This window comes from Mustela nivalis (assembly GCF_964662115.1).
Source record: "Mustela nivalis genome assembly, chromosome: 6".
NCBI lineage: Eukaryota > Metazoa > Chordata > Mammalia > Carnivora > Mustelidae > Mustela > Mustela nivalis.
Genome location: NC_139025.1, coordinates 2,724,824 through 2,749,646, shown reverse-complemented (window position 1 = coordinate 2,749,646; position 24,823 = coordinate 2,724,824). Strand labels below are relative to the sequence as shown.

Below are 24,823 nucleotides of genomic sequence, written 5' to 3'. Positions count from 1 at the left end.
ACATCTACTTGCTCCTCACTCTGGCTTCCTATTTTGCAGACCTGCCCTTGAGAGAAAGCCTTGAGAAATTATATATTTATGACCAATGTTGATTGATCATGTGCTGTTTTGAAGGATTTAGGACACTTCTCCCTAAGTTTAAGAACTTTGAGCTAGCAATTTCCTTTCACACAAAGTACAGTGTTACTGGTTGGCAGCTTTGTACGGGGATTTAAACTGTCATCCCCAGGCTTGAACGTATTCTAGTAGAATCAGCTAGAGAGCGGGTATTTTTAAATTCATCTGTGAGGGCTCCGTGTCCCAGAGTCTGGACTAGAAGGAATGGCATGGAATGGAGTATTCAGAGAACATGTATTTTCAGTGACTCTGACCCGTCACAGGCGTTCGTTTACACCTGAGCGCACGGCGACCTCAGGACACACACCCAGGACGGAGCGTGTGGGGCCTGCGCTTCTGTCCGCCTTCTCGGTTCCCTCGGTGTCCCTGACAGCGGCAGGGGGAGGCCCTCGGCAGACTGGCTGGCGTGCAGGAAGTGCCCCATGTGCCAGCTTTCCCTGCTGTTGTGGAAGTGCCCACGGTTCCCGAAGAGATGGGTGCGCGGGCTGGGGGTCGCCGATGACCGGCGCACTCTGCAGATCTTCGAAGAGCCTCGAAGCTGCCGGCGCTCAGGCTGGAGACCAGCCGCGGAGATGCGCCTCATATCCAGGGGCGGGGGTTTCGTTTACAAGGTGGTCGTTGGCCTTGTATCGCTGCTGGGGACCCTGCCCTGTGACCTTCAGGGCCAACCAGGCTCCTTTGCTTGGCTTCCTCGAAGCCCTCGTGGTGCTCTCTGCTGCCCTGTGCCGCTGGAGAAGGAGCCTGAGGATTCTCCTGGAGAATCAGACCTGGAATCGGACCTGGAGCCATGCTTGTCTCCCTCATCCACGAGGCCGCCTGCTTGCTAGGCACTTTGGGGGCTACAAACTTGTCTTCCCCGTGAGTGGAAGCCAGACTGGAGCTGGTACTGACCCAGCACTTGCCTGAGATGCCCTTTGTGATGTGCTTCTCTGAGCCTCTCACTGACCCCTTGAGGTGGGGCGAGGTGGGGTTTACCATCAGCTTCTTTCCGGGTGGTTGAGTCCCAGGGCGACTCCGTCCTTTGCCTCAGGAGACTCGCCAAGACAGCTCAGAGCCTCTCTCGTGGGGCCGGGGTGGGTCCTGAGACAAGCAGGACTAGTGGCAGGGGGCAGGGCCTCAGGTGTTCTGCCAAAGCCTGGAAACGAGTCACCGGGAGCACCGGGACAGAATGGGGGAGCGAGCCTTGGGGGGTGGGAGGCATCTGCCCCGGCTCAGTGCGCTGCATTTCCGGCTGTGGTGGTGGGCGCGCCCCGTCCCTAACCTGTGCTGCGCTCCCCGCAGAGCTCCTACTCCTTATGTAGAAAGAGTCTTTTAAAGACGTGCATTTAGTTAGCTTGCTTACTTGAAAGTCGAATAAAACACAGCTTAGTTTTTCTGTGTTGGATTTTGGATTATTTTAACAGAGAAAGAATGACCTTTTATTTAACATATACTTGTCATTAAAATTTAGTTATAATGTAAAAGTCATCAGTCATTTACCATACCTAACCACAGAGTCTACGTCTTACGGTTACAGACCGTGGATTTCATTTTTGTGAGCTAATGTGCAGCCGCGTTAGCTCACGGACACCGTAACTGTTGGGTTCACTGTTGTGTTCTGTGTTCACTGCGACGCCTGCTCTGATTAACTGCCCCGTGTGTTACAGCTGAAGCACATCCCGCCCTACGGATTTCTCTACTACAAACAGCTGCAGTCTCTCTTCCGACAGTGTGGTCAAGTCAGATCCATTGTCTTTGACGGTGCAAAGTAAGTCGCGTGTTTCGTAGCAGCTGCCATTATGAAAGGGCCATCACGTGTTCAGTGTTTGCAGTAACTAAATCTTAACACCGAGTGCTTGTGGAGATGGGTCCCTGTCCGGGCCACTCCGCATGGCCTCGGAACACAGCTTGCGTTTATCTTGTCCGCACTGATGTATCCTCTTCTTCAACCAGGGGAGCTCCTAGAGGAGCTGGAGCTTGGTGGTCTGATACCAGGAAGGCTCGGTGGTGCCGTCGGGTGCTGCGGCAGGCGCTTGGAGTGTGAGCCTGTCCTTAGGTTTTCATGGGGTGTCCCTAGCGAGATGTCACTTTGTTGGTCACAGAGACGCCCCAGAGTAGGGTTTATCTGCTCGCATTTCTGGAAGACAACTCCTGCGAAAACCCGGTCGTATCGCACGTGTTTTAGTTGCAGATACAGGAGACGAGACGGCATGTTTTGAAGTATCACTTTGAATTTTTATTTCCAAGAGGGGTTGCTGATGTGCAGAAAGGACTGTTTACAGTTTTAAATTGAATTTTAGTTTTCAGTTAGAAACTTTCTTCTGATGTTCTATAAACTATTTCACTTATAAAACTTTGTAAATCTAGGGGGTAAGAAACACGTGCACTCTGGTCTGGACCGATGTCCAGTAATGCACCCAGAGCATGTTCAGTCCCTTTTCTATTTGGGTTAATTTCCTTAGACATTTTAAGTTCTGTTCCTATGATTTAATATTTGATGTTCTTGGTAAGCTGCATGTGTTTCCCTGGCCCCGTGTGTGCTCGCACGGCAAAGTCATAGCCTGAGGAAGTCTTCCTAAGTTCTTTTAACAACCGTTACCGATTGAACTAATTAAGCTTGTAATGTCTCTAGTTTTTTCAAATATCTTAATACAGATTACATGGAAATTCTTTTTTTTTTTTTAAGATTTTATTTATTTATTTGACAGAGAGATCACAAGTAGGCAGAGAGGCAGGCAGAGAGAGGAGGAAGCAGGCTCCCTGCCAAGCAGAGCCCAATGTGGGGCTCGATCCCAGGACCCTGAGACCATAACCTGAGCTGAAGGCAGAGGCTTTACCCCACTGAACCACCCAGGCACCCCTACATGGAAGTTCTTTTTTTTTTTAATTTATTTTTTTTTAAGATTTTTTTTTTTTTAATTTATTTAGAGAGAGAGAGCGAGAGCGAGCACAGGCAGACAGAGTGGCAGGCAGAGTCAGAGGGAGAAGCAGGCTCCCTGTGGAGCAAGGAGCCCAATGTGGGACTCGATCCCAGGACGCCGGGATCATGACCTGAGCCGAAGGCAGCTGCTTAACCAACTGAGCCACCCAGGCGTCCCCCTACATGGAAGTTCTTAATCACATTTACAAAATCACTTCTTTGACACTGGACTCACGGTGAAGTTCTCTTTCTTGAATGCTGCAAGTCTGTCTGCTGGGCTGCTGAGGTTCCCATCACGGCGGGCGCCCTCTGATGGCTCGAGGGGCTGGCAGTCTGGTCTCTTGCGGATCTGCATCTCGGGGTGGGTTCTGTGTTTGTTTCACATGCTTCCTGTCTAAGCCTTTGTTGGAGGGATTTCGATTTTATTTTGCAAGGTTCCTTGTATTTCTGGCTTTTTAGTCACCGTGGCGATGTCCTGGCAGCTCCCTGGAGAAGGAGCGGCGTTCTTCTGGGTGTGCCGGGAGCAGTTCTCGCACACAGTGTTCAGAGGCAGTGACGTGGGTCACTGTTGGATGGAGTAAAGGCTGTGTTCCTTCTGGGACCATGCGGGGCCCCCGGGAGCAGGGAGCCTGTGTCAGGTGTGAAGGGCATCCGAGCACAGGTAGCAAGTATAGGGATGTACCGTTTCCTCCCATACAAAGTTTCAACCCAGTTGTGGGGTTCTGTAGACAATGGCTTGTCGTGAAATGTCATGGGAGAAGCCCAGGTGGTCAGAGGACCTTCTTTCTGGGCCTCAGGAGCAGTAGCATTCACTGGGACTTCCTAAGAAGGTGTGTGAGGTGGATAGCAGAGGGGCTGGCGGGGCAGGAGGGGGTGCTGACCCTGTAGGAGCCCAGCGTAAGCCCAGTTGGGACTTCAGAGAGTGTGGGGTGTGTGCAAGGCACGGCCGAGGCCTTTTTGCCAGTGGCTGGCTTTGTGTTAGGTCTGTGTGGTGGGGGACCAGGTGCTGTGTGCTGGGTGGTCCTTCGTGGCTGCCTGATCAGTATGGGCACGAGTAGAGGGGTGTGTGGAGACCCTTGAGTGTTCCGAGCTGCGCTGTTTTGTGGCACTTGGTCAGGGAATGATCAGTTATCTAAATGACGTGGTCACCTAAACCAGAGGCAACATTGGAAACAAAGGAGGTGACAGGTGAGACCAAGCTCTCTTGGGTTTCGCTGTTGATGGCCTGTGCAGGACAAAGAAGAGAGGAGGGCCCAGGAGGGCAGGACTTCGAGATTGCGTTGTCCAGAGAAGGGCTGGGAGGACCCACTCCCGAGGGGGGACGGGGAGGTATGGGGGGTCCCAGTGGGACTTCGGGGTTCTGCTGCAAGCTGAGCGTTACGGAAGCGGGGTGTTGAGTGCGATAGAAGCTGCTTCTGAGGAGGGGCTCAGGAGCCCTCTAGAGAAGGCTGACATGACGGGGTGGGGGCATGTGAGCGAGCTGGGCACAGACCTGGGGGAAGGTATGCGTGCTCAGCAGGGCGTCCACCAGGGGGCAGGTTTAGGAGGGCAGAGGAGAGCCCTAGGTCCCTGCAGAGAAGCGAGGCGCAGGGACGCACACGCCCGTAGAGTTAGGCGCTGCCTCTCTGACCTGCCGGGCGCTCTACACGGGGTGTGTCCTTTCCAGGGCTCAGGGCACACATTTCCGTGCCGGTGCTTGTCGGAGTCATAGGTCTGTTGGCGTGAGTGTGATGTTTTGAGCCAGGAGCGTTCATGTACAAGCAAATGTGAACTTGAAGCTTGCTTTCTTTATACCGGGAAATGCCCAGCAGACACCCCGTGCCTGCTTGGTTCTCGTCTCCCAGAGAAAGGAATGGGAGGGGCGCCCAGGGGTGCAGGAGGGGGTGGTGGCGTGGGGCGCCTTCAGCACGACTGGTGGTAAACTCGATGGGCTTTGTAGAGGGAGATCACAGAGATCGCCGACCTCACTTGTGTGCTTTTATCTTACTGTGTTTTATTTTACAGTAAAGTAGAAAACCCCCCAGAACTCAAAAAGCTGTCTTCCTTCATTTTGAGAATTAAGATTCTGTAGCTGAAAATCTCATTAGTGTTGGGGTTTATTCTGTGTTACCCCCATTTGTAGAAGACTGGTCCCTGGTTTTACTCTAATGGTGCATCATTGTAATTTTTATTTCTCTTAAGTAATTTCAATTGGGGAAACCCTTCTTGGTTAATTATAGAATGCAGAATTACTGGTGTTTCAAGGGGAGGCGGAGCTAAAAATTTCCATCTAGTCTTGAGAGAGATTAATATGCACTTAGCTCCTTTTTCCCAGATGCCCATACAACTAATTTTTTTCTTTCTCTTTGTGGAGCAGAGCCTTTGTGGAGTTTTCACGTAACCCGACAGAGAGGTTTAAAACCCTTCCTGCAGTGTATATGGCCATTAAGATGTCTCAGCTGAAGGTCTCCCTTGAACTGAACGTGCACTCCGCAGAGGAGATCGAAGGGAAGGTGCAAGGCGGGGCTGTCTCGAAGCTCAGGAGCACCAGGTACCCCCGGGGCTGGCCGCGCGGGGCTCTGTCCGCCTGCTCGCACGGGGTCAGAGGCTGTGTTCACAGGCCGTGTTCACATGCGCCTTGCTTGCGTTCACACGCGCAGCATGGGCTGTGCAGCCCGAGTCCTGGTTTCCTCACCTCCTGGCTGTGTGTACTTAGGCACATTCCTTGACCTCTCTGAACCTTGGTGCTCTTTTCATTTGTTTGCTTTTTCAGCTCTGTTGCAAAATAATCGCCGTCCATCGCTGTGAAAGTTCAGGTGTAGGTGTTCAGGAGGTGGTTTGATTTCCCTGTGCTGTGAAATGACCATCACAATATGTTCCGCTAACACAGAAACTTCTCCGTGTGACAAGGATGCTCAGTGTTTGTTCTCCTAAAGGCTGTCCTTTATGTCTTACAGCAGTGTTAGCGGCAGGCACCATGTTGCACAGTCTGTCCTAGGACTTGTTACCACAGAACCGGAAGCTTGTGTCTTTGACCGGTTTGCTCCTGCACCCCCTTCTCCCACCCTCCGCCTCTGGTCCCTCAAGTCTGATCTCTTTTTCTGTGAGTTTTATTTATTTATTTTTTAAATAGATTCCACACGTAAGTGAGACCACACAGTGTTTGTCTTTGTCAGACTTATTTCACTTAGCATATTGCCTTCGCGATCTATCCATGTTGTCGCGAATGGTAGTTTTCTTGATTTTATGGCTGAGAGATACTCTAGTGCATGTGTGGTGCAGCTCCTTTATCCAGTGATGGACGCGGGGGTTGGTCCATGTCTCGGTTATTGGACCTGCTGCTGCCACGTGCGGGGTCTTTCTGAGGTAGTGTTTTTGTCACTTGTAGCTATATACTCGGAAGTAGAATTGCTGCATTGTATGGTGGTTCTTCTTTTCATTGTTTTTTTAAATATTTTATTTACTTATTTGACAGAGAGAGATCACAAGTGGGCAGAGTGGCCGGCAGAGGCGGGGGGGGGGGAAGCAGGCTCCCTCTGAGCAGAGAGCCCGATGCGGGACTCGATCCCATGACCCTGAGATCATGACCTGAGCCGAAGGCGGAGGCTTAACCCGCTGAGCCACCCAGGCGCCCCTCTCCTTTTAATTTCTTAAAGGTCATCCATGCCGTGCCCCGTAGTGGCCGTAGCGGTCTGCAGTCCCACCGGCGCCAGGGCTTCCTTCCTTCTGTGCCCAGGCCAGCCTTTGTCTCCTTGACGACGGCCATTTGGTCAGCCGTGAGCTGATACCTTGTCCTGGTTCTTCTTTGCATTTCCCTGATGACCAGTGATACTGAGTACCTTTTCACGAACCTGTTTGCCTTTTGTGTGCCTTCTTCAAAGAAATCACTATTCAAGTCTTTTTGGCCCTTAAAAAATTGTTTGCCTACTGAGTTGTGTCCGTGTAATAGAGACGGCACCTACCGGGCAAGGCTGTTGAGGAGGCTGAGCGGGACCATGTAAGTGATTGTCGGTTTAGACGGCGGGGAGTAGACCTGGTTTTGGTTTCCTTTCTTTGTCCTAGTCTCTGCTCTCAGCGGAGTGGACGGTGGGATGGAGCAGCGCCCGGGGGCCGGCCAGCGCCAGCTGCCTTCTCCTCGCGGAGGAACAGGGAGGCTGCGCGGCCGGCGTGGCTGGCCGCACGTGGTGGCGCTCGCCGTTCGGCAGCTGGCGGGGCGTGTGTGGATTTTCTTTTCTTGGACCACATTAAATCGCCCTTTGGGGTTTAGAATGGATTCCGTTGCTTTTTAGTCACACTTTCCAAGTACCATGTGTAGGAATTCTCAGTCATCCTTTCTTACTTGTGACCGTTTTAATTCCATGAGGAACTTGACAGGAGTTGGAGGGAGTTGGTGAGAAAGGGAGATATGTCCCGTTGGGACTCGTCCCGTGGGAGAGGGTTAGATTCTGCTACTCTGGAGTGCCCGGAGTTAGGTCTGTAACACAGGGAGGAACTTTCCTGCTGGTAGCTTTGCCTGAGTCACTCTCAGAAATGGATCTGAAAGCTGGGAGAAGGTTGGGTCAGGATCTCTTGTATAATTCTTCCTCTTCCTCTTAGTTATTAATAAGAGCATTAGGAAAGGGACATTCTGTTTTTTTTTTTTTAGGGACATTCCGTTTTTATCAAATCTGTATTTCACATTCTCAAATTTGAGCGTTTACTGTGTGTTTTTTTTTTTTTAAAAGAGAATGTATTCTCATTTTTTTTTTTTTTGTTTAAGATTTTATTTATTTATTTGAGACAGAGATCACAAGTAGGCGGAGAGGCAGGCAGAGAGAGAGAGAGAGAGAATCAGGCTCCCTGTGGAGCAGAGAGCCCGATGTGGGGCTCAATCCCAGGACCCTGGGATCATGACCTGAGCCGAAGGCAGAGGCTTTAACCCACTGAGCCACCCAGGCGCCCCACTATGTTATTATTTTAAGAGATGAATGATTAGCCCCTTGGTTTATTAGAAAATCATGCATGTCTTTTCTAACAGCATTGAGCTGGGCATGGATTCTGGTACTTGCCGAAAGGTCAAGGTCTCCTCTGAAGCCGGAAATCAGGAAACACTGCTGGTGTTAGATTTAGAATGTGTACCCTTAGAAGTCAGTCTGCTGTCAGAGTCTTGACATTAGAATCCATTGTTGAAGGGTAGTGTGTAACTCGGGGGGTGCACGGACCTCCAGGGCAGCTCAGGAAGTCACTGAAAATCAAATTAGTTATCTCCAGGTTAGGTATTTTCTTAAAATGTTCTTTTCTTATATTAGCAATGGAATAGTTGGGGCGATAGCTTCACACATGTAAGCATGTTTTCTTTCAATACCTGATTTTTGTTTTTATTTTTTTTTTTAAATCACGTTCCCTAGGGTGAATGTGGACTTTCAGAAGCAGACAGTAGATCCTATGCAAGTCTCCTTTAACGCATTAGACAGATCCCGGACAATTACAGATCTCCTCCTGACTGTTGATGTCACAGAGGTGAGATGCTGTGGTGGAGTCGTTAGAGCTTTTCCATCTTCTTAACCTAGCACGGTCACGTTGTAGACATGAAGGTGGTCTCGTACACCTGTGCTCACACGGCCTGAGCACCTTCGTGATCGAGGCAAGGCGGGTGGGTTTGAATTACTGTACTTGTTAAATTGAAATGTGGCTACAACACAAAATGAAGCAAATCTCATTCTAGAATCAGAACATAATTTTTAAAATGTTAGGTACCGTTTAAAATGCTAAAACCTTAGTTTCGGCAGCATAATGCACGTGAGCGTTGTAACTGGCCTAGTGAAGTACGGCCGTGTGATTCAGTTCACGTCAGTAGAGCCGGCCTCGGCATCATTACCCTTTAAGGTGTGGCTTTTCCTCGTTCAGGTACAGTGTCCGTGCAAATACAGACCTGCTCCCTGGTGAATCTGTGACTACACTCACCAGCGGCTTTACCTAGAAGCTTGGGCTCCGGCCGGTTGGGAGACTGCGGCCGGCCTGGGTCCGCACGGCGGCCCAGCAGCGTAGCAGCGTGGGTGGGAGGTGCTTAGTGAGGCCCTTTTCCACGGAACACCTGCTCCTCCTCCTCCCACTTGTCACTGCTTTTTCCGGGGCTGCGTCCACGCCGGACCTGCCATTGCTGCTCTCGCGCACCTGTGGGCTGGGCTCACCCCCCTCCCCCCGGGGCCCGTTGCCAGTCAGACGGTCTCACAGTCCGGCCTTCTGTGCCCCAGAGCCTGTCCTGTGTTCGTGGGCTGGCAAGTCTCGTACCTCCAAAAGAGGGGTCTGGGACACGTGTTTGTTTCCTCACTGTGGGGACCAGGGAACCCCCTTGTTTGTAAACACGTGTTAAAGCCTGTAGAATCACTTGAGTTCTGGGGAATCCAGTTTGCGAAGCGCGGTATGCAGTGTCTGCCCTGCAGCGTGAGTTTCTGGTAACCTGCACATCAAAATCCTTTCTGGATTTCGTCTCTGTTCCTTCCTTTTCTTTTTTAGGTCGTCGAGGTGGGACACTTCTGGGGATACAGGATTGATGAAAAGAACTCAGGGATTCTAAGAAAGCTCACCGCCGAGATCAACCGGCTGGACCTGCTGCCTTTGCCTGTCCGCCCGCACCCAGACCTGGTCTGTCTGGCTCCTTTTGCTGATTCTGATAAAGAAAGCTACTTCAGAGCTCAAATCCTTTATGTTTCTGGGAATTCTGCCGAGGTACGTGTTTCTGTGTAACCAGTTGCTCGAAGGGAAATGAGCAGTTTACAGAAAACCTTTCCTAATTTTAAGTGGAATCCTTTCAGTTAGAAAACTAGTCTTGTAGAAAGTTATTCCAGCCCTGCTGTGTGGATGTTAGCTGCTGTCATAAGACTGCCAGGTTTCCAAGCTAGAGAGGGCCTCGTGAGGCCACCGGCCGGTGGCGTGTGATTCTGACCCCGTATTATAGCGTGTCCTTTCCCCATTCTCTAGGTGTTCTTTGTGGACTATGGTAACAGATCTCGTGTGGATCTGGATCTCTTGATGGAGATGCCCTGTCACCTTCTTGAACTCCCGTTTCAGGTAAGGGAGGGAGGCTGCCGTGCTGTGAACGCGGGGGCTGGGAACAATCCTGGAGGTCACACAGCCAAGTTTGATTTCTGCTGTTTTCCAAAAATGTATTGCCACAGATATTTTTGTCAATATTGTTTGTGGAGTGAGTTAAAAATATATGGAGTGTGGTTTCACACTTAGCAAAAAAGTAGCTGTTCAAGTGAATTTAATTCCAAATACTGTTTCTGAGGTTTTTGGTTGTGTTGTAAACAGCTAGAACTTGGGCGAGCTAGATGTACCCATGCGCCTCTGTCAGTGTGGAAACAGTCCAGAAGGCATTCCAGACTTCTGTTCGGGTTGAAAAGCAACGTCGAATTTCTTTACCTATGACATCCTCACTTTGTGCAATCTACTCCCCAAATTGTTTTTTTAAATACATATAATGATTTACATATTTATTATAGTTGGCACAGACTAGGACGTTCGTTTCAGACATTCAGCATAGTGATTCCACACTCTGCTCTGAGCTGTGCTTGCACAGGGGTAGCTGCTGTCCGTCCGTGACCCCGCAGCGTGACTATGGTCCCACCGACCACGTTCCGTGTGCAGTCACCTCCTGCTCCGGGGACTTGTTCGCTCCAGGACTGGAGGCCTCGATGCCCTCCGCCTCTTCACCCGTGTCGCCCTCCTTCCTTCCAGCCCACTCTGTATTTCGGTGTGTCTCTGCTTTATGTTTATTTTTTCGTTTTGTTTCCTAGATTCCACCTACAAGGGAAATCCTACGGTGTTTGTCTTTCTTTGACTTCACGTAGCATAATATTGTCTAGCTCCATCCCGCAGATGGCAAGATCACATCCTTTTTGGTGGCCGAGTAGCAGTCCGTGTCTGTCTCCATCATGTCCGCCTCCTCCGCTCCTCTGTTAACGGACCAAGATCGTTTTTAGTAGGATTTTTAGGAGAATGTCAGTGAAGACCCACGTGCAGGGCCACGTTTCAGCAGTATTTGGGTGAGTGTTTCACTCATTTACCAAGCCGGGTCAGCCACGCTCTTCTGTCCTGTAGGCCTTGGAATTTAAGATTTGCAAAATGCGCCCGTCGGCGAAGTCCCTCGTGTGTGGTGAGCACTGGAGCGGCGCGGCCAGCCGGCGCTTTGCCTCCCTGGTGAGTGGCTGCGCCCTGCTCGTCAGGGTCTTCTCTGTGGTGCACAGTGTCCTGCACGTGGACGCGTACCGCTACGCGGGGGCCCAGGACGCCGTCAGCGTGAGAGACGTCCTCATCAAGGAGGGCTACGCAGAGCTCTCAGAGGAGCCTTATGAGTCCAAGGTACGTGCCTTCATCCTTGTGGGAGTGTGCGTGTGTGTGTGCGTGCGTGTGCCGTGGAGAGGCGGGGGCGCACTGTCCTCCCCGCTCGTGGTGGTTGTGGGACCCTTGAAATGCCTGCAGGTTTCTTCGACACGACATTTCGGTGACTGCGTGTTGATTTTGTTGACGTTTCCCTTTATTAGGCTATTTTTGTCTTAGAATGAGAATTAGATGTAAAAATGTTCTCTGGGAGTTGTTTTTTCTGAAATGGATTCCAAGACGTAGCTCCTAATGAAAACAATAAGATAGTAGTTTCAAGTATTTCAGGTATTTCAAAATGATTTTCAACTCTTTCTTTCAAAATCAGTTCTGAAGCCATTTTTTTTTTTGAAGGTTTCAAAGATGCCGCCTGTGAGTCAGATGTTGGAGGCCGTTTATTGTCCTGTGGCTTCTGCTGATAGCGGAGGGTTTAGGGAAACAGGCGGCAGAACAGTAGCCGGAGAGCGGCCGGCATTTGTGTTTCCAGGTGTGAGGAACCCTTCTGAGATTCTGGTAGTGTTACCTGGTGTGGAGCCCAAGTTTCATGTACAGAAAGGTCTTTTTAAGAACTGTTTTTTCACAGTTTTCTGATCACTGAAAGGTAGTAAAGGCTGATGAATTGATGCTTTAAAAATTTTTTTAAAAATTTATTTGAGTGAGAAAGAGAGAGCATACAAGCCTGGGCAGGGTAGGGGACAGATGCAGAGGGAGAAGCAGACTCCCCGGAGAGCAGGGAGCCCTGGGATCATGACCTGAGCTGAAGGCAGAGCTTTGACCCACTGAGTCACCCAGGCGCTTCCTATCTTATTTCTTTAATTTGGATTTTAAAGTGTACTCATTTGATAAAATTTTCTCCTGACCTTAGTGACCCTAGTAATCAGAAAAGAATAAGGTTGTGTCTATAAAATCTTTGATTAGTGTGGAATAAAGTACTTTTAATACTGTTTTTCCTTTAAGCAAAATGAACTTTGTTTATTCTGCTCAGCAAAGCCACGAAGCTCTCAAGGGTCTCTTCCCCACACCCGCGGACAACATGGCAGAGCTGTCTCCGTCTTCACCTGTGAAGGACGATGAAAAGTACCTGATCCGGGCTTTGTTAGAGAGCTTTTCTTCCAATAAACTCGGTACCCCCAATTGCAAGGTAATCGACAGGAGCCGGTTTAAAATCCAGCTTAAAACTTGAAGTCGTGTTATCTGTATGCTGAGTCCTAGCCAGCAGTCAGGGTGGGCTTTTCTGTCCTGGTTGGCAGGGCCGGTACTTGTTTCACAGTGGTGCCTGTCTAGTGAGGGGAGGACCTGGGGTCTGGTCTAGAGAAATGCTCAGACTAGTTCTTCTGTTTTAACCAGCCTTTCCCAAGGCAGCCTGTGCTGGTTTGCCCAGTGGAGGAAGCCGTGTGTGGGCTGTCGGGAACCAGGCCCATGTGGAGGCGGCCCGGCCCCAGCGAGCACTGGGGTCGGTGCACTTGCCTGTTTCTGAGAAGAGGCTGCCGCGTGCCCTCCCCCTGGTTGGCGGCTCCGCTCTTGCCACCCTAGCCCGTGGCCCTGTGCTCTCGGGGTCACTACTCAGTCGGATTAGTCTGATGCAATGAAAAGAATGATACTTCTTCTGAAGTATTGGGGGGTATTTCCTTTTTGTGTCCAAACTCTTCCTTAAATGTATCTGTTGAAGAGAGTTACTGAAACGGTTGAAAGAAGCACTCCGTCCCAGAAAAGCACCGCAAGGCAGGCTTTCCCCACTGCGTCTTGAGGATGTGACAACTAACGTGTAGCTGCTTCCTTTTTCAAAACATGAGCTGACTTTTGGATTTTTAAAATGTACATTAAGTGATCATTTGCCTGTTTGTAACATTGTGTGTGTGTGTGTTTTAATCTACAGGCGCTACTTCATGGGCCTTTTAACCCTTATGAACTGAAGTGTCATAGTTTGACCAGAATATCCAAGTTCAGGTAGGAGTAACTTAGGTTCCCTTTGGATTTCTTTTTTCTCTGCTCCTCTATTTACAAAGTTTAATGGAAACTGATCTTTCTTTAAACTGTTGGAATGTTTCCTTTTCCAGCTCCTGCTCATTCCTCTCCTAGTTCCAAATCTGAGATACTCTTTCTAACATGAAAGCCATTCTAAAACATTCTTTTTTTTTTTTAAAGATTTTACTTATTTGACAGAGATTACATGTAGGCAGAGAGGCTGGCAGAGGGGGGGTGGGGAGAAGCAGGCTCCCCACGGAGCAGAGAGCCCGATGTGGGGCTCAATCCCAGAACCCTGAGATCATGACCCGAGCTGAAGGCAGAGGCTTAACCCACTGAGCCCCCCAGGCGCTCCTGTCTAAGACATTCTTGAGTATCTTCCAACAAGGGCCTTGTTGTTTCTGTTCTTATTATAATTGTTTTTCACTTTGCACGCCTACGAATGCCTGTTGTGTTCCGGAAACAGGGTATGGTGTGAGTGGAACAACAGTGAACAAAGAGACTCAGGGTAACCCCCAAATTGTGTGTCCGGTGGGGATGGTGTGCAAGGGAGACTCAGGAGAAGAGTTGATGAGGCTCTTGAACGTTATGGAAGGGGCTGTGGGACATTATGAAAGCATCTTGAGGGGCCCCGAGTACACTGGGGCCATGAAAGGCCATGGAGGTTTCCAGAGGGACCTGAGACGTGCAGAGGAGTTGGCTGTGGTCAGTGAGTGGGGCGGTGAGGCCCAGCGGGAGGGCGTTCCTTGGCCTGGACCTGGCCTCAGTTAGACTTTGCACTTCAGAACGAGCAGTGAGACAGGAACAGCGGGTGGGGAGCGGAGGGCCACAGCGTGGTGGCCGATGGGGACAGTCCTCACAGCAAGATCCAGACTTCATCCGAGGACCCTTGGAAAGCCTGATGTGTATTTTATACCATTGCTTTGGCTGCAAGGAAACCCTCCAGGAGTCTCTTGGAGCCCATCAGAAATGCAGAATCTGGGCCCCTTTGCAGAGAGCCTGCATTTTCCCAAGATCCGCAGGTGGCCCGTAGGCACCTCGAGGCAGGCAGACCCCAGAGAAGAATGCGTCGGGTTTGGGAGAAGTCTCCTCGGGTAGCAGCGTACTTCTGAGGCCGGTCACCGCTGTCATCCTGGTGGAGACACCGTGACCGCAAGGCACCCAGGGCAGGAGGTGCAGAAGTAGGCCGCTTTATGGGGTCAACGGTGACGTGTGACTAGACTCAGTGACGCGGGAAGGGGACGAGTGGAGGTTGCCCTTCCTGCGTGGCGTCTGCTGAGAAGTGCAAGGGCGGGGCGGGTGGCCGGCCCGCCGGCTCAGGAGCAGGGGCGCGGCCCGGAGGTCAGGGGCAGAGGTGGCAGTCTGGGCGCTGTGAGTGCGTGGCCCACAGGAGCCCCGGGAGCAGAAGAGGCGAGGGCGGAGGGGGTGCTCGGGACGACAGGGGCCGGCGCACCGGACACGGGATGTCGGACAGCTTTCGCCTGTGGCGCGCGCCTGGCACATGTGGCGGGGTCTCCGGCACGTGTGAGCTGGGGGTCGGACGCAGCTGCCCGTCTCCTGACGCCGCCCCTTGCAGGTGTGTGTGGGTGGAGAAGGAGAGCATCAACTCGGTCATCATCAGCGACGCCCCCGAGGACCTTCACCAGAGGATGCTGGTCGCGGCCTCCCTTTCCGTCAATGCGACGGGTGAGCCTCGCCTGCCCTGTCCGCCTCCGTCCCCCCCGCGCCCCCCCACCCCGCCCCCAGTGCTGGGACGACTCAGCCATGGGGCGGAGGACACGGGCCTATGCCGTCTGCTGGGCGCTTCCGAGTGTCTTGGCTGATCCGAGTGTAAGAAATGGTGCATGTCGCCTTCACTTTGCTCTGGGGTGTGGGGATGGGGTTCTGGGTCTGATTCCTTCCGTCAACCCAGCCCGGGTTTGGCCCCGGGATGAACCTGAAAGGCCGACGGGGAGGAGGAGGAGAAGGGAACCCACCAGACGTGCCCGGCAGGGCGAGGCCTGCAGCGTGTGGCCGGGCGGGTGCCGCGGAGGCCCTGGGCTCAGACTGGGGTGCGGCACGGGGCTGGGGGCCGCCCCCCGACCAGGCCGCACTCCGCGAAGGGGACGAGGAGTGTGCAGGGGCGTGCAGCGCTCTGCAGGGAAGAGTCCGTGCCTGACGTTGCCTCTGTTGACCGTCCGACAGGGTCCACCATGCTGCTGAGAGAGACGTCTCTGCTGCCGCACGTGCCCGGCCTCCCGGCTCTCCTCAGTGCGCTGTTCGCACCGGTCATCGAGTTAAGGTTCGTCCGTCCGTCTAGCCTGTGTGAAGTGCGAACCCGGTGGGAGAAGCGGGCGCGTCTCCGGCTTCCCCCTGAGGGAGAGGAGGCACTTAGGGAGCACCTAGCTGGGGCCCTGGTGGCCGCTCGCGGAGCTTCCCCGGGCTTTGGTGTGGCCAAGGTGGCGTCACTGTCGCACCTGCCTGAAGCAGACAGGGCCGCGTGGAGGCCTGGGGAGCAGCGGGGCCGGAGGAAGAAGGTACGGAGCTGGGAATGAATGACGCGCAGGCGGCTGTCCTGTCGCTAAGGGAACGTGAAAGTGGCACTCGGTCGTCTGGCCCCTGCTGTCCGCAGGCTGCCTGTCCCTTCCCCTGGCGACGGGAACCGGGCGACGAGAGGGCAGACCGCTGTGCCCGCTGCGGCTCTTCCTGGTGCCCAGACAGAACAGGGACTCGTCCTGAAGGCTTTGGCACAGGGAACTGTGTGAGCAGGAAGAGAGTTTTCGGCAGCACCTGACCGTGGTGATGGCCGCGCCACGGGTCTTTTCCACTCGGTGCGTGCAGAGCAGTTGCCCCTGGGGAAGCGCCCATGGGCTTCTGCGGAGGGGCGGCTGCTAGGGAGAAACAAGGTCTGGTCTCCGGGCAGCTCACAGCTCTGCGCGCCTGGCTGGGGTGGCTGGCGGCGGGTGGCCTGGCTCTCGCCTCCCTCAGCCCTCCGCGCACCCCTCAGGGTCTGGAGCACGGTCGCTTTTGGTGTAGAAGATGGTCGTGTGTGTTCTTTTTTAGCACCGAACATACTGCTTAGAAAAATCTGGAAAAAGCTGACTGGGAAGAAACCCAATCATTTTTTAAACATTTAGTGTATTTTCAGAATTATTACATGAATTTTTTGTTTTTAGGTTTTTGTCATACTACGTCTTTTCCACAAATATAAGCATTTTTGCATTCTGATGTCTTTGTAAATATCCATGAAAATAGAATTTATTAGAATAGAATGTTTACTAAATAGAATAAGTAAGTAGAATATTTAGTAAAATATTAAAATGCATCGTATGGCACTGAGTGGACATAAAATGGCTTGTATAGACACTGCCCCACTTTATTTACATACGCGTTTGTTTCTGACCCGCTCTTGTCCCGAAGAGATTTAATATGCCTTTAAATGTTGGAATTGGGCTTCTCTCTCATTCTGCAATAATGATGAGTATCTTGATGATATTTATCTTCTGCGTCGTCACAGGGGAGACAAACTTGTAAAACTAGCCCAGTACGTGGGATTGTGTATCAAGGAAGAGAGCTGCCGTGTGGCTGTAGGGAGGCGACTCAGTGACGGTGTGAATCGCAGCCTCCCGACCAACGCTGCTGATGTTGTCCTTGCTTCTCTCACTGGACTCAGGTCCTGCCGGGACTTTGTCTTGAATACGATCTTCTGGACGGCGTGCGTGACACAGTGTGTTACCTGTAAATCTCCAAAGTGCGAGTGGTTATGTTAGAGACACTCAAGAACCGTGGAAGTCTTTGGTATTTAAGATGCCATCTTTCTAGAACAAAAGCTTACGAGGAGAGGCTTGTGCAGAGACAGTATCAGCGCTTCGCATGTAGCTGGCGCTCTGTATTCAGTTTGTTGTGTTTAAACGAGCCAGCGGGGGTCGTTTCTGCGATCGCGTGGGTGACACTGAGTGGCCAGACGCGTAGGCTCAGCTTGGTGGTTCCCAGAAGGGGAAGGTAGGGCTGGGGCTTTGTCCTCGCAAGTCTGCTTCTGAGTAGTTGGGTGAGCTTTTTCAAATTTGATGAGTCCGTAGGAGCCATTATTTGAGGAGCTTTGAAGGGAAAGGGGGCCCGCTGTGGGTGCGCTCACTCCTGTCACCCGAGGCCTGGGCCCCAGAGGCCATTCAGGGTAGAGAGGCCCCCACGGCTGCCTCAGCGGCTTTTCCTCCCGGGCGCGGCCGTGGGGTCGCGGCGGCTGGCAGGCTGCTGTCCCATCACAGGGCTGTCCCAGCCCACGACCTCTGTCCCTGTTCTGTCACTGTCCTGTCAGAAGTGACGGCAATCTAAAGACCGGAAGGCAGGTCCATCGTCCCGGCGCACTGTCTGCAGAGGCGGGGGCGGGGGGCTGCTTATCTCCAGCAGCAAGCAGAGCCACGAGAGGCCAGGGTCCCGTCTGGCCCCTGGGACCACGGGCCGGGCCGGCCGCCGTTCCCTGCCCCTTCTCTGCACCTCTCACCCCGTCCCTTTGCTTTCTGCCAGCGGGGCCCGGGCCTGAGTCGCTCTGCCCTCAAGGGCACGGGTTTCCTGTCACCATTGCCTCCGGCTGGCCTTCGGCACCCCAGCCCTCGGTGGGCTTCAGTTCTCCTGCTCCCGCGGTCCCTTCCCCGACGTGCTTCCTTGAACGTCCACTCGCGTCCGCTCCAGGCTCCCGGTGCTGGTAGAGGGACGCGCTCCATAGTCGCGAGCCCGGCGTCCGCAGGAGGGGCAGCGGGGCTCCGTGGCCCTGACGCATCCCTTACCTCCCCACCCGGGTCCTGCCGCCGGGGCTTGTCGCTCTCTGCCCGCAAGACCGACACGGAGACCCGCGTGGAGGCAAGCTGCTCTAATGGCTTCTTCCCCCTCTGGCGCAGCTCCTCGCAGCACACGGCGCAGTAGCGCTGCTCGCACAGCACCCGCATCTTGGTGGAGCAGCGGTAGCACACCGGGTGGTCGCAGCGGCCCAGCGCCGTGGCCTCCAGGTCCCCGCAGCACAGCACGCAACTCCCGCCGCCCGCCGCCACCACCACCACCGCGGCGGCCGGGCTGCGGCCCCCTCCGGCCAGCGGGGCGCGGCGCGGCCTGGCTCCCGGCGGGCCCGCCCTTCTACAAGTACATTCAAGCATCTATACACCGGCAGCTTAGCCCGCCTGGCCAATCACCGCAGTGCTCGTGCACCTCCCGCGTGAGTGGACCTAAATGAACAGCCAATCATATTCAGACCCTTACAGCTCTTACAGTAGGCCTCCTGTACTGGCTCCCGATGGGGGCTTAGCTCTTGCGGCCGGGGTGGGGCGAGGGCAGCCCCAGGGGTCCCGGTTGGGCCGATCTGGTGCCTTTCCAGGGCAGCGCTCCAGCCCCGGAGGCAAGGGAGGGAGAATCCCCTAAAAGAGTAATCCGCCCCACTGGGCCAAGCGGCTAGAAACCAGCGGGAGCGGCTTCCGAGGGAGCTTGGGCTTTGTTACTGTCCGTTCCATGTTGGCTGGACAGCAGGTCCTCCCAGCAGCCCTTGCAGTGCTGTGCAAGGAGCTCAGACGGGGTCCCCCAGGGACGGCTGGTCCCCGCTCCTTGCCATCTGGGTCTTCAGCAGGAGGCCGTGGTGGTGCAGGGGTGGGAGTACCGCCTGTTCTGTTCACGCTTCTGGTGGTTGACTCCGGCCTGGGGCTGGAGGCTTCCGTTTCTGCCTCTGAGGCTCCTGAGGGCCTCCCTGTCGGGGGTTCTGTGTGGGCTCACCGGGTCCGCCTCCAGCGTGGTGGCTGGGTGCCCAAGGTCTGCATCCGAGAGAGCTGGGGGGCAGCTGTGTCCTCTTAGGACCAGCCTCAGAAGTGCCCCCGTCCTACCCAGACCGAGGCTGTGGGACCACAGGCCCCATGTGTCTCGGGAAAGTGTCAGCTTGCTATCATGACAGCAGCACGTGGGATGGAGCTCCGGACCCCGTCTGTACAGCGTGCCCCCTTCTCTCCGGGGACGTCCTGTCTGAAGTGTTTACGGCACAGTCACGTACTGCTCTTTAAACAAATCTTCATCTAACTCTCGTGTTTTTAAGAAGCCTCAGAATACTTGAGAATAGCGCAGAGGTGGCTTTAAATACTGGGAGCGGGAGGTGATGGGAGTGGGGTAGGAGGGGGCTCTCTCGGGGCTGCTGGGCTGGCCCAGGCAGCGGGTGTGTCTGGCCCGGCTCCAGGCTCGCCACGTGCGGCCAGCCCCAGGGCCAGGGTCTCCCTCCTGGGAGGGTCCCCTGTCTGGAGGGACGAGGGACAGCTGCCGGGAGCTCATGGGCCCGCCAGGGCAGCGGGTGGCTCCCCACGATGCAGAGTGTGCAGCCTTCAGGGCCGGACAGTGCCCTGCAGGTGCTCGGCGCTGTGATGGCGTGCGTCCACCCCACTCGGGCCGTTCCGGGCAGTATTGCAGGGCATGTCCTTCCCACAGAGCAGCCGCAGCGGGATTTGGAAATTCCAGTAGATTTCTGACGCGTGCAGCTGTCCCTTGACCGACAGAGCCTGCTGTTGATGGGAGGCCGTACCAAGGACCTCGAGTCGGTGGACCCATACTCTGTAGGTGTGATTAGGTGAGCTCGCGGAAAGAAATATTTTCCCAAGTTTCCGAATTTTTCTGGTGTATTCATTGAAAAGAATGCACGTATAGCTAGAGCTGCACAGTTTAAACGGGTGTTGTCCAAGGGTCAGCTGAACTCCGTAGATGATTACAATGTAACTGAGCTGTTTCCCACTGATTCACATTTAAGTTTTGAGGAAGTGCATTTCCTCCTTGGCTCACATGGGGAGTGTTCTAGATTATTAGCTTTCAGTGCGGTGGCTCTTCTGTTGTATTTATTTCAAACCTGATTGTCTGGAGACGTTAGCTCTTCCGAGCACAGCGGTTGTCAGCTTGCGTAAGCTTGAGTTCCTTTACGTAAGTTGTCTCAGAATGAATTAGGTCTCCGGTGTGCCCTGGGCCGTATCTTCATGGAACACACACGGCTTTTGTTCCGTGGTTTTGGCAGTTCTCTGTCACAGTTCAGAATGGGTATGATGAAGGAAGGAAAAATATGTCTGTGGTCCTAATTACTGCACGTGAGTTTCTAGGATCCCCAGAAAAGAATTAAAGCCGGTGCTTGGTTACCTTTGTTGGCTGAAGGTTTAGAGCCAATGAGCAGAGAATTACTGTCCTGCTGTGGGTCAGTTCAAGGCTGAACCTTTGGGGACTGTCCTTGTTGATAAGCATTTGTTAGCATGTGTGAGGGGACCTGTGTAAGTGTCCGTGGCCATTAGTGAGGTAGGGGCGATGCGGCATTTTATTAACCATCCTGAAAGCCATTAATCTTACCGTTGGTGACCCGGGGCTAGTGTTTCTTTTCTGGAAGGATTTTCTAGAAATTGAAATAAGAGTAAATTATGTTGTGTTAAAAATAACGGGGGGAGCATACTCTTCAGAGAGACTTCGGTGGCTGTTTTGTAAGGCGCTCTTCTTTCTGGAGCTCTTCTTTGAGTGTACTTAAAGTGGGGTTCTCTTTCATTTTCATGAAAGTGAAAAGGGAGTTTGTGTGTTTGTGTATGTGTGTCTTTAGGGCTAAGAAGAAAGCTCTATGTTTGCCTGGATTATTTTCATCAAAACTTTATTGATCTAGATTATGGGGGAAAAAGTCTGAGTTGAGAGTCAAAGAAAATTAACAAAATATTTTAGAAGGTGTTAAGTGACGGGCACCTGGGTGGCTCAGTGGGTTAAAGCCTCTGCCTTTGGCTCAGGTCATGATCTTAGGGTCCTGGGATCGAGCCCCGCATCGGGCTCTCTGCTCAGGGAGCCTGCTCCCCTCCGCCCGCTGCCTGCCTCTCTGCCTACTTGTGATCTCTTTCTGTCAAATAAGTAAATAAAATCTTTTTTAAAAAAGGTATTAAGTGTTAGTATCTGTTTACTCATTATATAATTATTTGTTGATCCTGTTCTGGGCTATGGTGCTGGCATTTAAACTAATGCCTGGGACAGGAGAAGGAGCCTGGGGACAGAGGGCTTAGGGGCATGGCAGGGGGAGGAAGGGTTTCACCCTGGAGGAGCCTAACTGGCCTGTAGGGAAGCCAGAGGGGCTGGAGCCTGGCGCAGGGCTACAGGGGGCAGAGAGTGTGATTTGAGATGACGTCGGGGAGCAAAGCAGAGACCGGACGCTCTGTGGCTCAGAGTAGCTCAGGTTTTGCTCAGAATGCCGCAGGAAACCACCGGAAGCCCTTAAGCAAGGGGTAGGATGATGACTGGAGTTGTTCTGAAAACTAACACTTTGCTGTGTGGGAGCCAGACTCGAAGAGGCAGGAGTCAGTGTGGGGAGGATGGGGCCGAACGTGGCCGCGTGGGTGCTGGTGAGATGTGGCCCGCAGCCACGGGGGAGAGCACCATGAGAGGGAGGGAGGCTTTGGACGCGGAAGTGACGGGACATGGTGCTGGAGAGGAGTGGGCAGGGCTCGGCGTATGGTTGCTGCGGGGTGAGAAGGTGGGACAGTATCTCGTAAACTTTCACGAAGTGCCAGACTTCTTTCACAGCCGTAAATGTGTGTGTCACCCTTTCTGCAGAGACCTCACTAACAAGAATTTAACTCATGGGAAGAATTTGAAGGTAGGGAAAAAACTGATGCTGTAAAATATACTTTGTTATCTGACGTAGTGAGAAATGTAGGAACGTAAACGATGGATTAATAGACATATGAACTGTCCTTAGAGCTGCATGTCCTCCGTCATTTCCGGTATGAAAACCGGAAGAGAAAACGCAAAGATGAAATCAGCTGCTGGACTGGGGTCGGCACGACTCAGGGTGCTTGCACTGGCCTGTTCCCGTGATACCAAAGCAGTGGTTTAATCACTTTGAGATAGTAACTCTTTCTAAAAACTTCTCATTTAGGGTCGATCGGGAAGGAAAATGCTATACTGGAGTCCTCTGCGGTTTGGGGTGGAACCCAACTACGGGAGCCCCTATCCTGCCGGAGCATGACATCGAGCTGGCCTTTGACGTTCAGCTCAGCGTGGAGGACATCGTGGAGGTAAGGCGCGTTTGTCCGTCACGCTGGAGCAGCCGTGTCTCTCCCGTGGTTGGTTTGCACAGGAATTTATTTATTTATTTTTAAAATGATTATTTATTTGACAGAGAAATCACAAGTAGACAGAAGTAGGCAGAGAGGGAGGGAGAAGCAGGCTCCCTGCTGAGTAGAGAGCCCCATGCGGGACTCGATTCCAGGACCCTGAGATCATGACCTGAGCTGAAGAGCAGAGGCTCAACCCACTGAGCCACCCAGGCATGTCGGGAGCCAGTACAGGAGGCCTACTATAAGAGCTGTAAGGGACTGAATATGATTGGCTGTTCATTTAGGTCCACTCACGCGGGAGGTGCATGAGCACTGCGGTGATTGGCTAGGCGGGCTAAGCTGCCGGTGTATATACGCTTGAATGTACTTGTAGAGGGGCGGGCCCACCGGGAGCCAGGCCGCGCCGCGCCATGCCGGCTGGAGGGGGCCACCCCGGACCATGGCGGCGGTAGCGGCGGCGGGCGCTGAGGGGTGGCGCGTGGCCCTGAAGGCGGCAGCGATGCCTGAGCAGGGCGGCGGGAGCTGCGTGCTGTGCTGCGCCAGAGGGGGAAGAAGATAAGAAGCCATTAAAGAAGTTTGCCTCCACGCGTGTCTCCGTGTCGTTCTTACGGGCCGAGAGCGACAAGTGGTGCCGAAACCCGGGAACTCGTGCAGAAGAGACGCGCTGAGTTAGGCAACGATCAGGTAAAGAGTGCACCTATTTCTGTCTAGTGACAGGGAAAGTTCCTCAAGTCGAGGACGAGCGTAGAAAGCTTTCCGGGATGGGAAACGAGATGGCTGCAAAGTTCCTAGGATAAGGACGAGAGTAAAGCTTTCCGGGATGGGAAATGAGATGGCCACATATAAAATGCTGGGGCCGCTAACTGACATTCTTAAAGCAAATGGGACCCCTTTGAAAAATAAGAAGGCTCGCTTATTTCTAAAAGAAGTGGGTCAAACCGCTCCGTGGTTCTTAGAGGAGGATTGCTTAATATTCCCCAATGGGAATATCTAGGGGAGGACCTCAGGCACGACCCGCGCACTACGCCGGGAACTCTCGCTGTTTGGTCCTTAGTGAAGGTTGGCTTACAATCCTCCCGCGAACCCATACGCAAGGCGGTTCTACAGGGAGGAGAGATCTTAGAAGAGGTAAAAGAGGAGTCTTGCAAAGGATCCTCGAGATATTCCAGTTCTGAAAGTGAAAGCTTAGAAGAAAGCTTGGACGAGGAAAACGCCCATCCGGGTGATAAGAGAAAAGTGACAGGAGGGGGTCCCTCTGATGATCAGAGAGTGGAATAAATGAAAAGAGAGCTTGCAAAAAAGGAGGAGGAACTACAAAAGGCCATGGCGCAGCTCAAAATGCAGGGGGAAGTTACGGCGCAGCTGAAATTAAAAGCGGAAGAAGGAGCTATGGCGCAGTTACAAACAAAGACAGAAGTGGTAGATAACTTAGATCCTATGCCCACGCGCCCAGCCCCAACAGCGCCACCTTACGAGGGGCCTCCTCCGTATAAACCTTGCTGCACCAAGGCCTGCTATTGTGCGAGCTGCACCGCACGAGTGGCTGCCATAGTAGCCTCTCAGGAGTTTGGGTGGGAACAGGATTCTCATTCAGTCCTAAAATCCCCACTTACTCTACTCCACCTTTTTTGGCTATAATTATACCTACCAAGACCTGGCGCAAGGCGCGTCAGCTCACCTTCTAGATAGGTGGCTGCTCTGCAACGCTGCACAGGCATGTACAGGCTTGGAAAGCCTTCACTTTATTAATGGGTCTACATGGCGTAACTGTACGTACAACTATCACGTAGGCTCTCGATTTGAAACAAATGTTACTTGCAATTGCACCTCAGCTAAGCACATAAGTTACTCACCAACGCCCGTCTGTGTTAGAGCTCCCTTTCTCTTCATAGTTTTTAATGCTTCTACTATTAACAAGTCATCTAGTCTCTCTTGTGAGTCCCAGAATTGTCTGCTATCAGAATGTTGGAACGCCACGGTGGGAGACTCGGCAGTAATAGCCAAGATACCGACGTATATCCTGATGCCAGTACAGGTGAGCCCCGACAACCTGCCGGTGCTGCTTCGACATAAACGAGACTTTGGAATAACAGCAGCCATTATTGCAGCTATCGCAGCATCCGCCGCCGCTGCTACTGCTGCCGCGGTAGCGTTGACAACGTCAGTACAGACAGCAGCTGCACTCAACAATGTCACAGGAATGGTCGCTGAAGCATTGGCTACGCAAGAACAAATTAACGGACATTTGCATGCTGGGATCCTTATTGTAAATCAAAGAGTTGATCTAGTACAGGAACAAATAGATGTCTTAGAATCTATAATCTCAACAGGATGTATACATAATATGGCGAGACTTTGTGTTACTCCCGTAGCTTACAATAACTTGTCAGTAGCGGCCAATCTGTCTGGACAATTGGGAAGAATGCTTAATGGTACC

The 24,823-nt window shown here is 52.8% G+C and overlaps 1 protein-coding gene across 4 annotated transcripts in view; it reads left to right on the top strand.

Moving 5' to 3' along the window:
• The window catches only part of TDRD9 (tudor domain containing 9), a 104,983-nt gene that overhangs the window by 66,877 nt on the left and 13,283 nt on the right, over positions 1 to 24,823 (top strand). For all 4 annotated transcript variants that reach the window (XM_082737406.1, XM_082737405.1, XM_082737407.1 and 1 more), the window contains 11 exons: positions 1,764 to 1,864; positions 5,373 to 5,546; positions 8,383 to 8,494; positions 9,491 to 9,703; positions 9,956 to 10,045; positions 11,078 to 11,338; positions 12,342 to 12,497; positions 13,233 to 13,303; positions 14,898 to 15,007; positions 15,506 to 15,602; positions 22,206 to 22,344. In XM_082737406.1, coding sequence (XP_082593532.1) covers positions 1,764 to 1,864; positions 5,373 to 5,546; positions 8,383 to 8,494; positions 9,491 to 9,703; positions 9,956 to 10,045; positions 11,078 to 11,338; positions 12,342 to 12,497; positions 13,233 to 13,303; positions 14,898 to 15,007; positions 15,506 to 15,602; positions 22,206 to 22,344 — 1,524 coding nt within the window. The remainder of the gene's footprint in view (positions 1 to 1,763; positions 1,865 to 5,372; positions 5,547 to 8,382; positions 8,495 to 9,490; positions 9,704 to 9,955; positions 10,046 to 11,077; positions 11,339 to 12,341; positions 12,498 to 13,232; positions 13,304 to 14,897; positions 15,008 to 15,505; positions 15,603 to 22,205; positions 22,345 to 24,823) is intronic.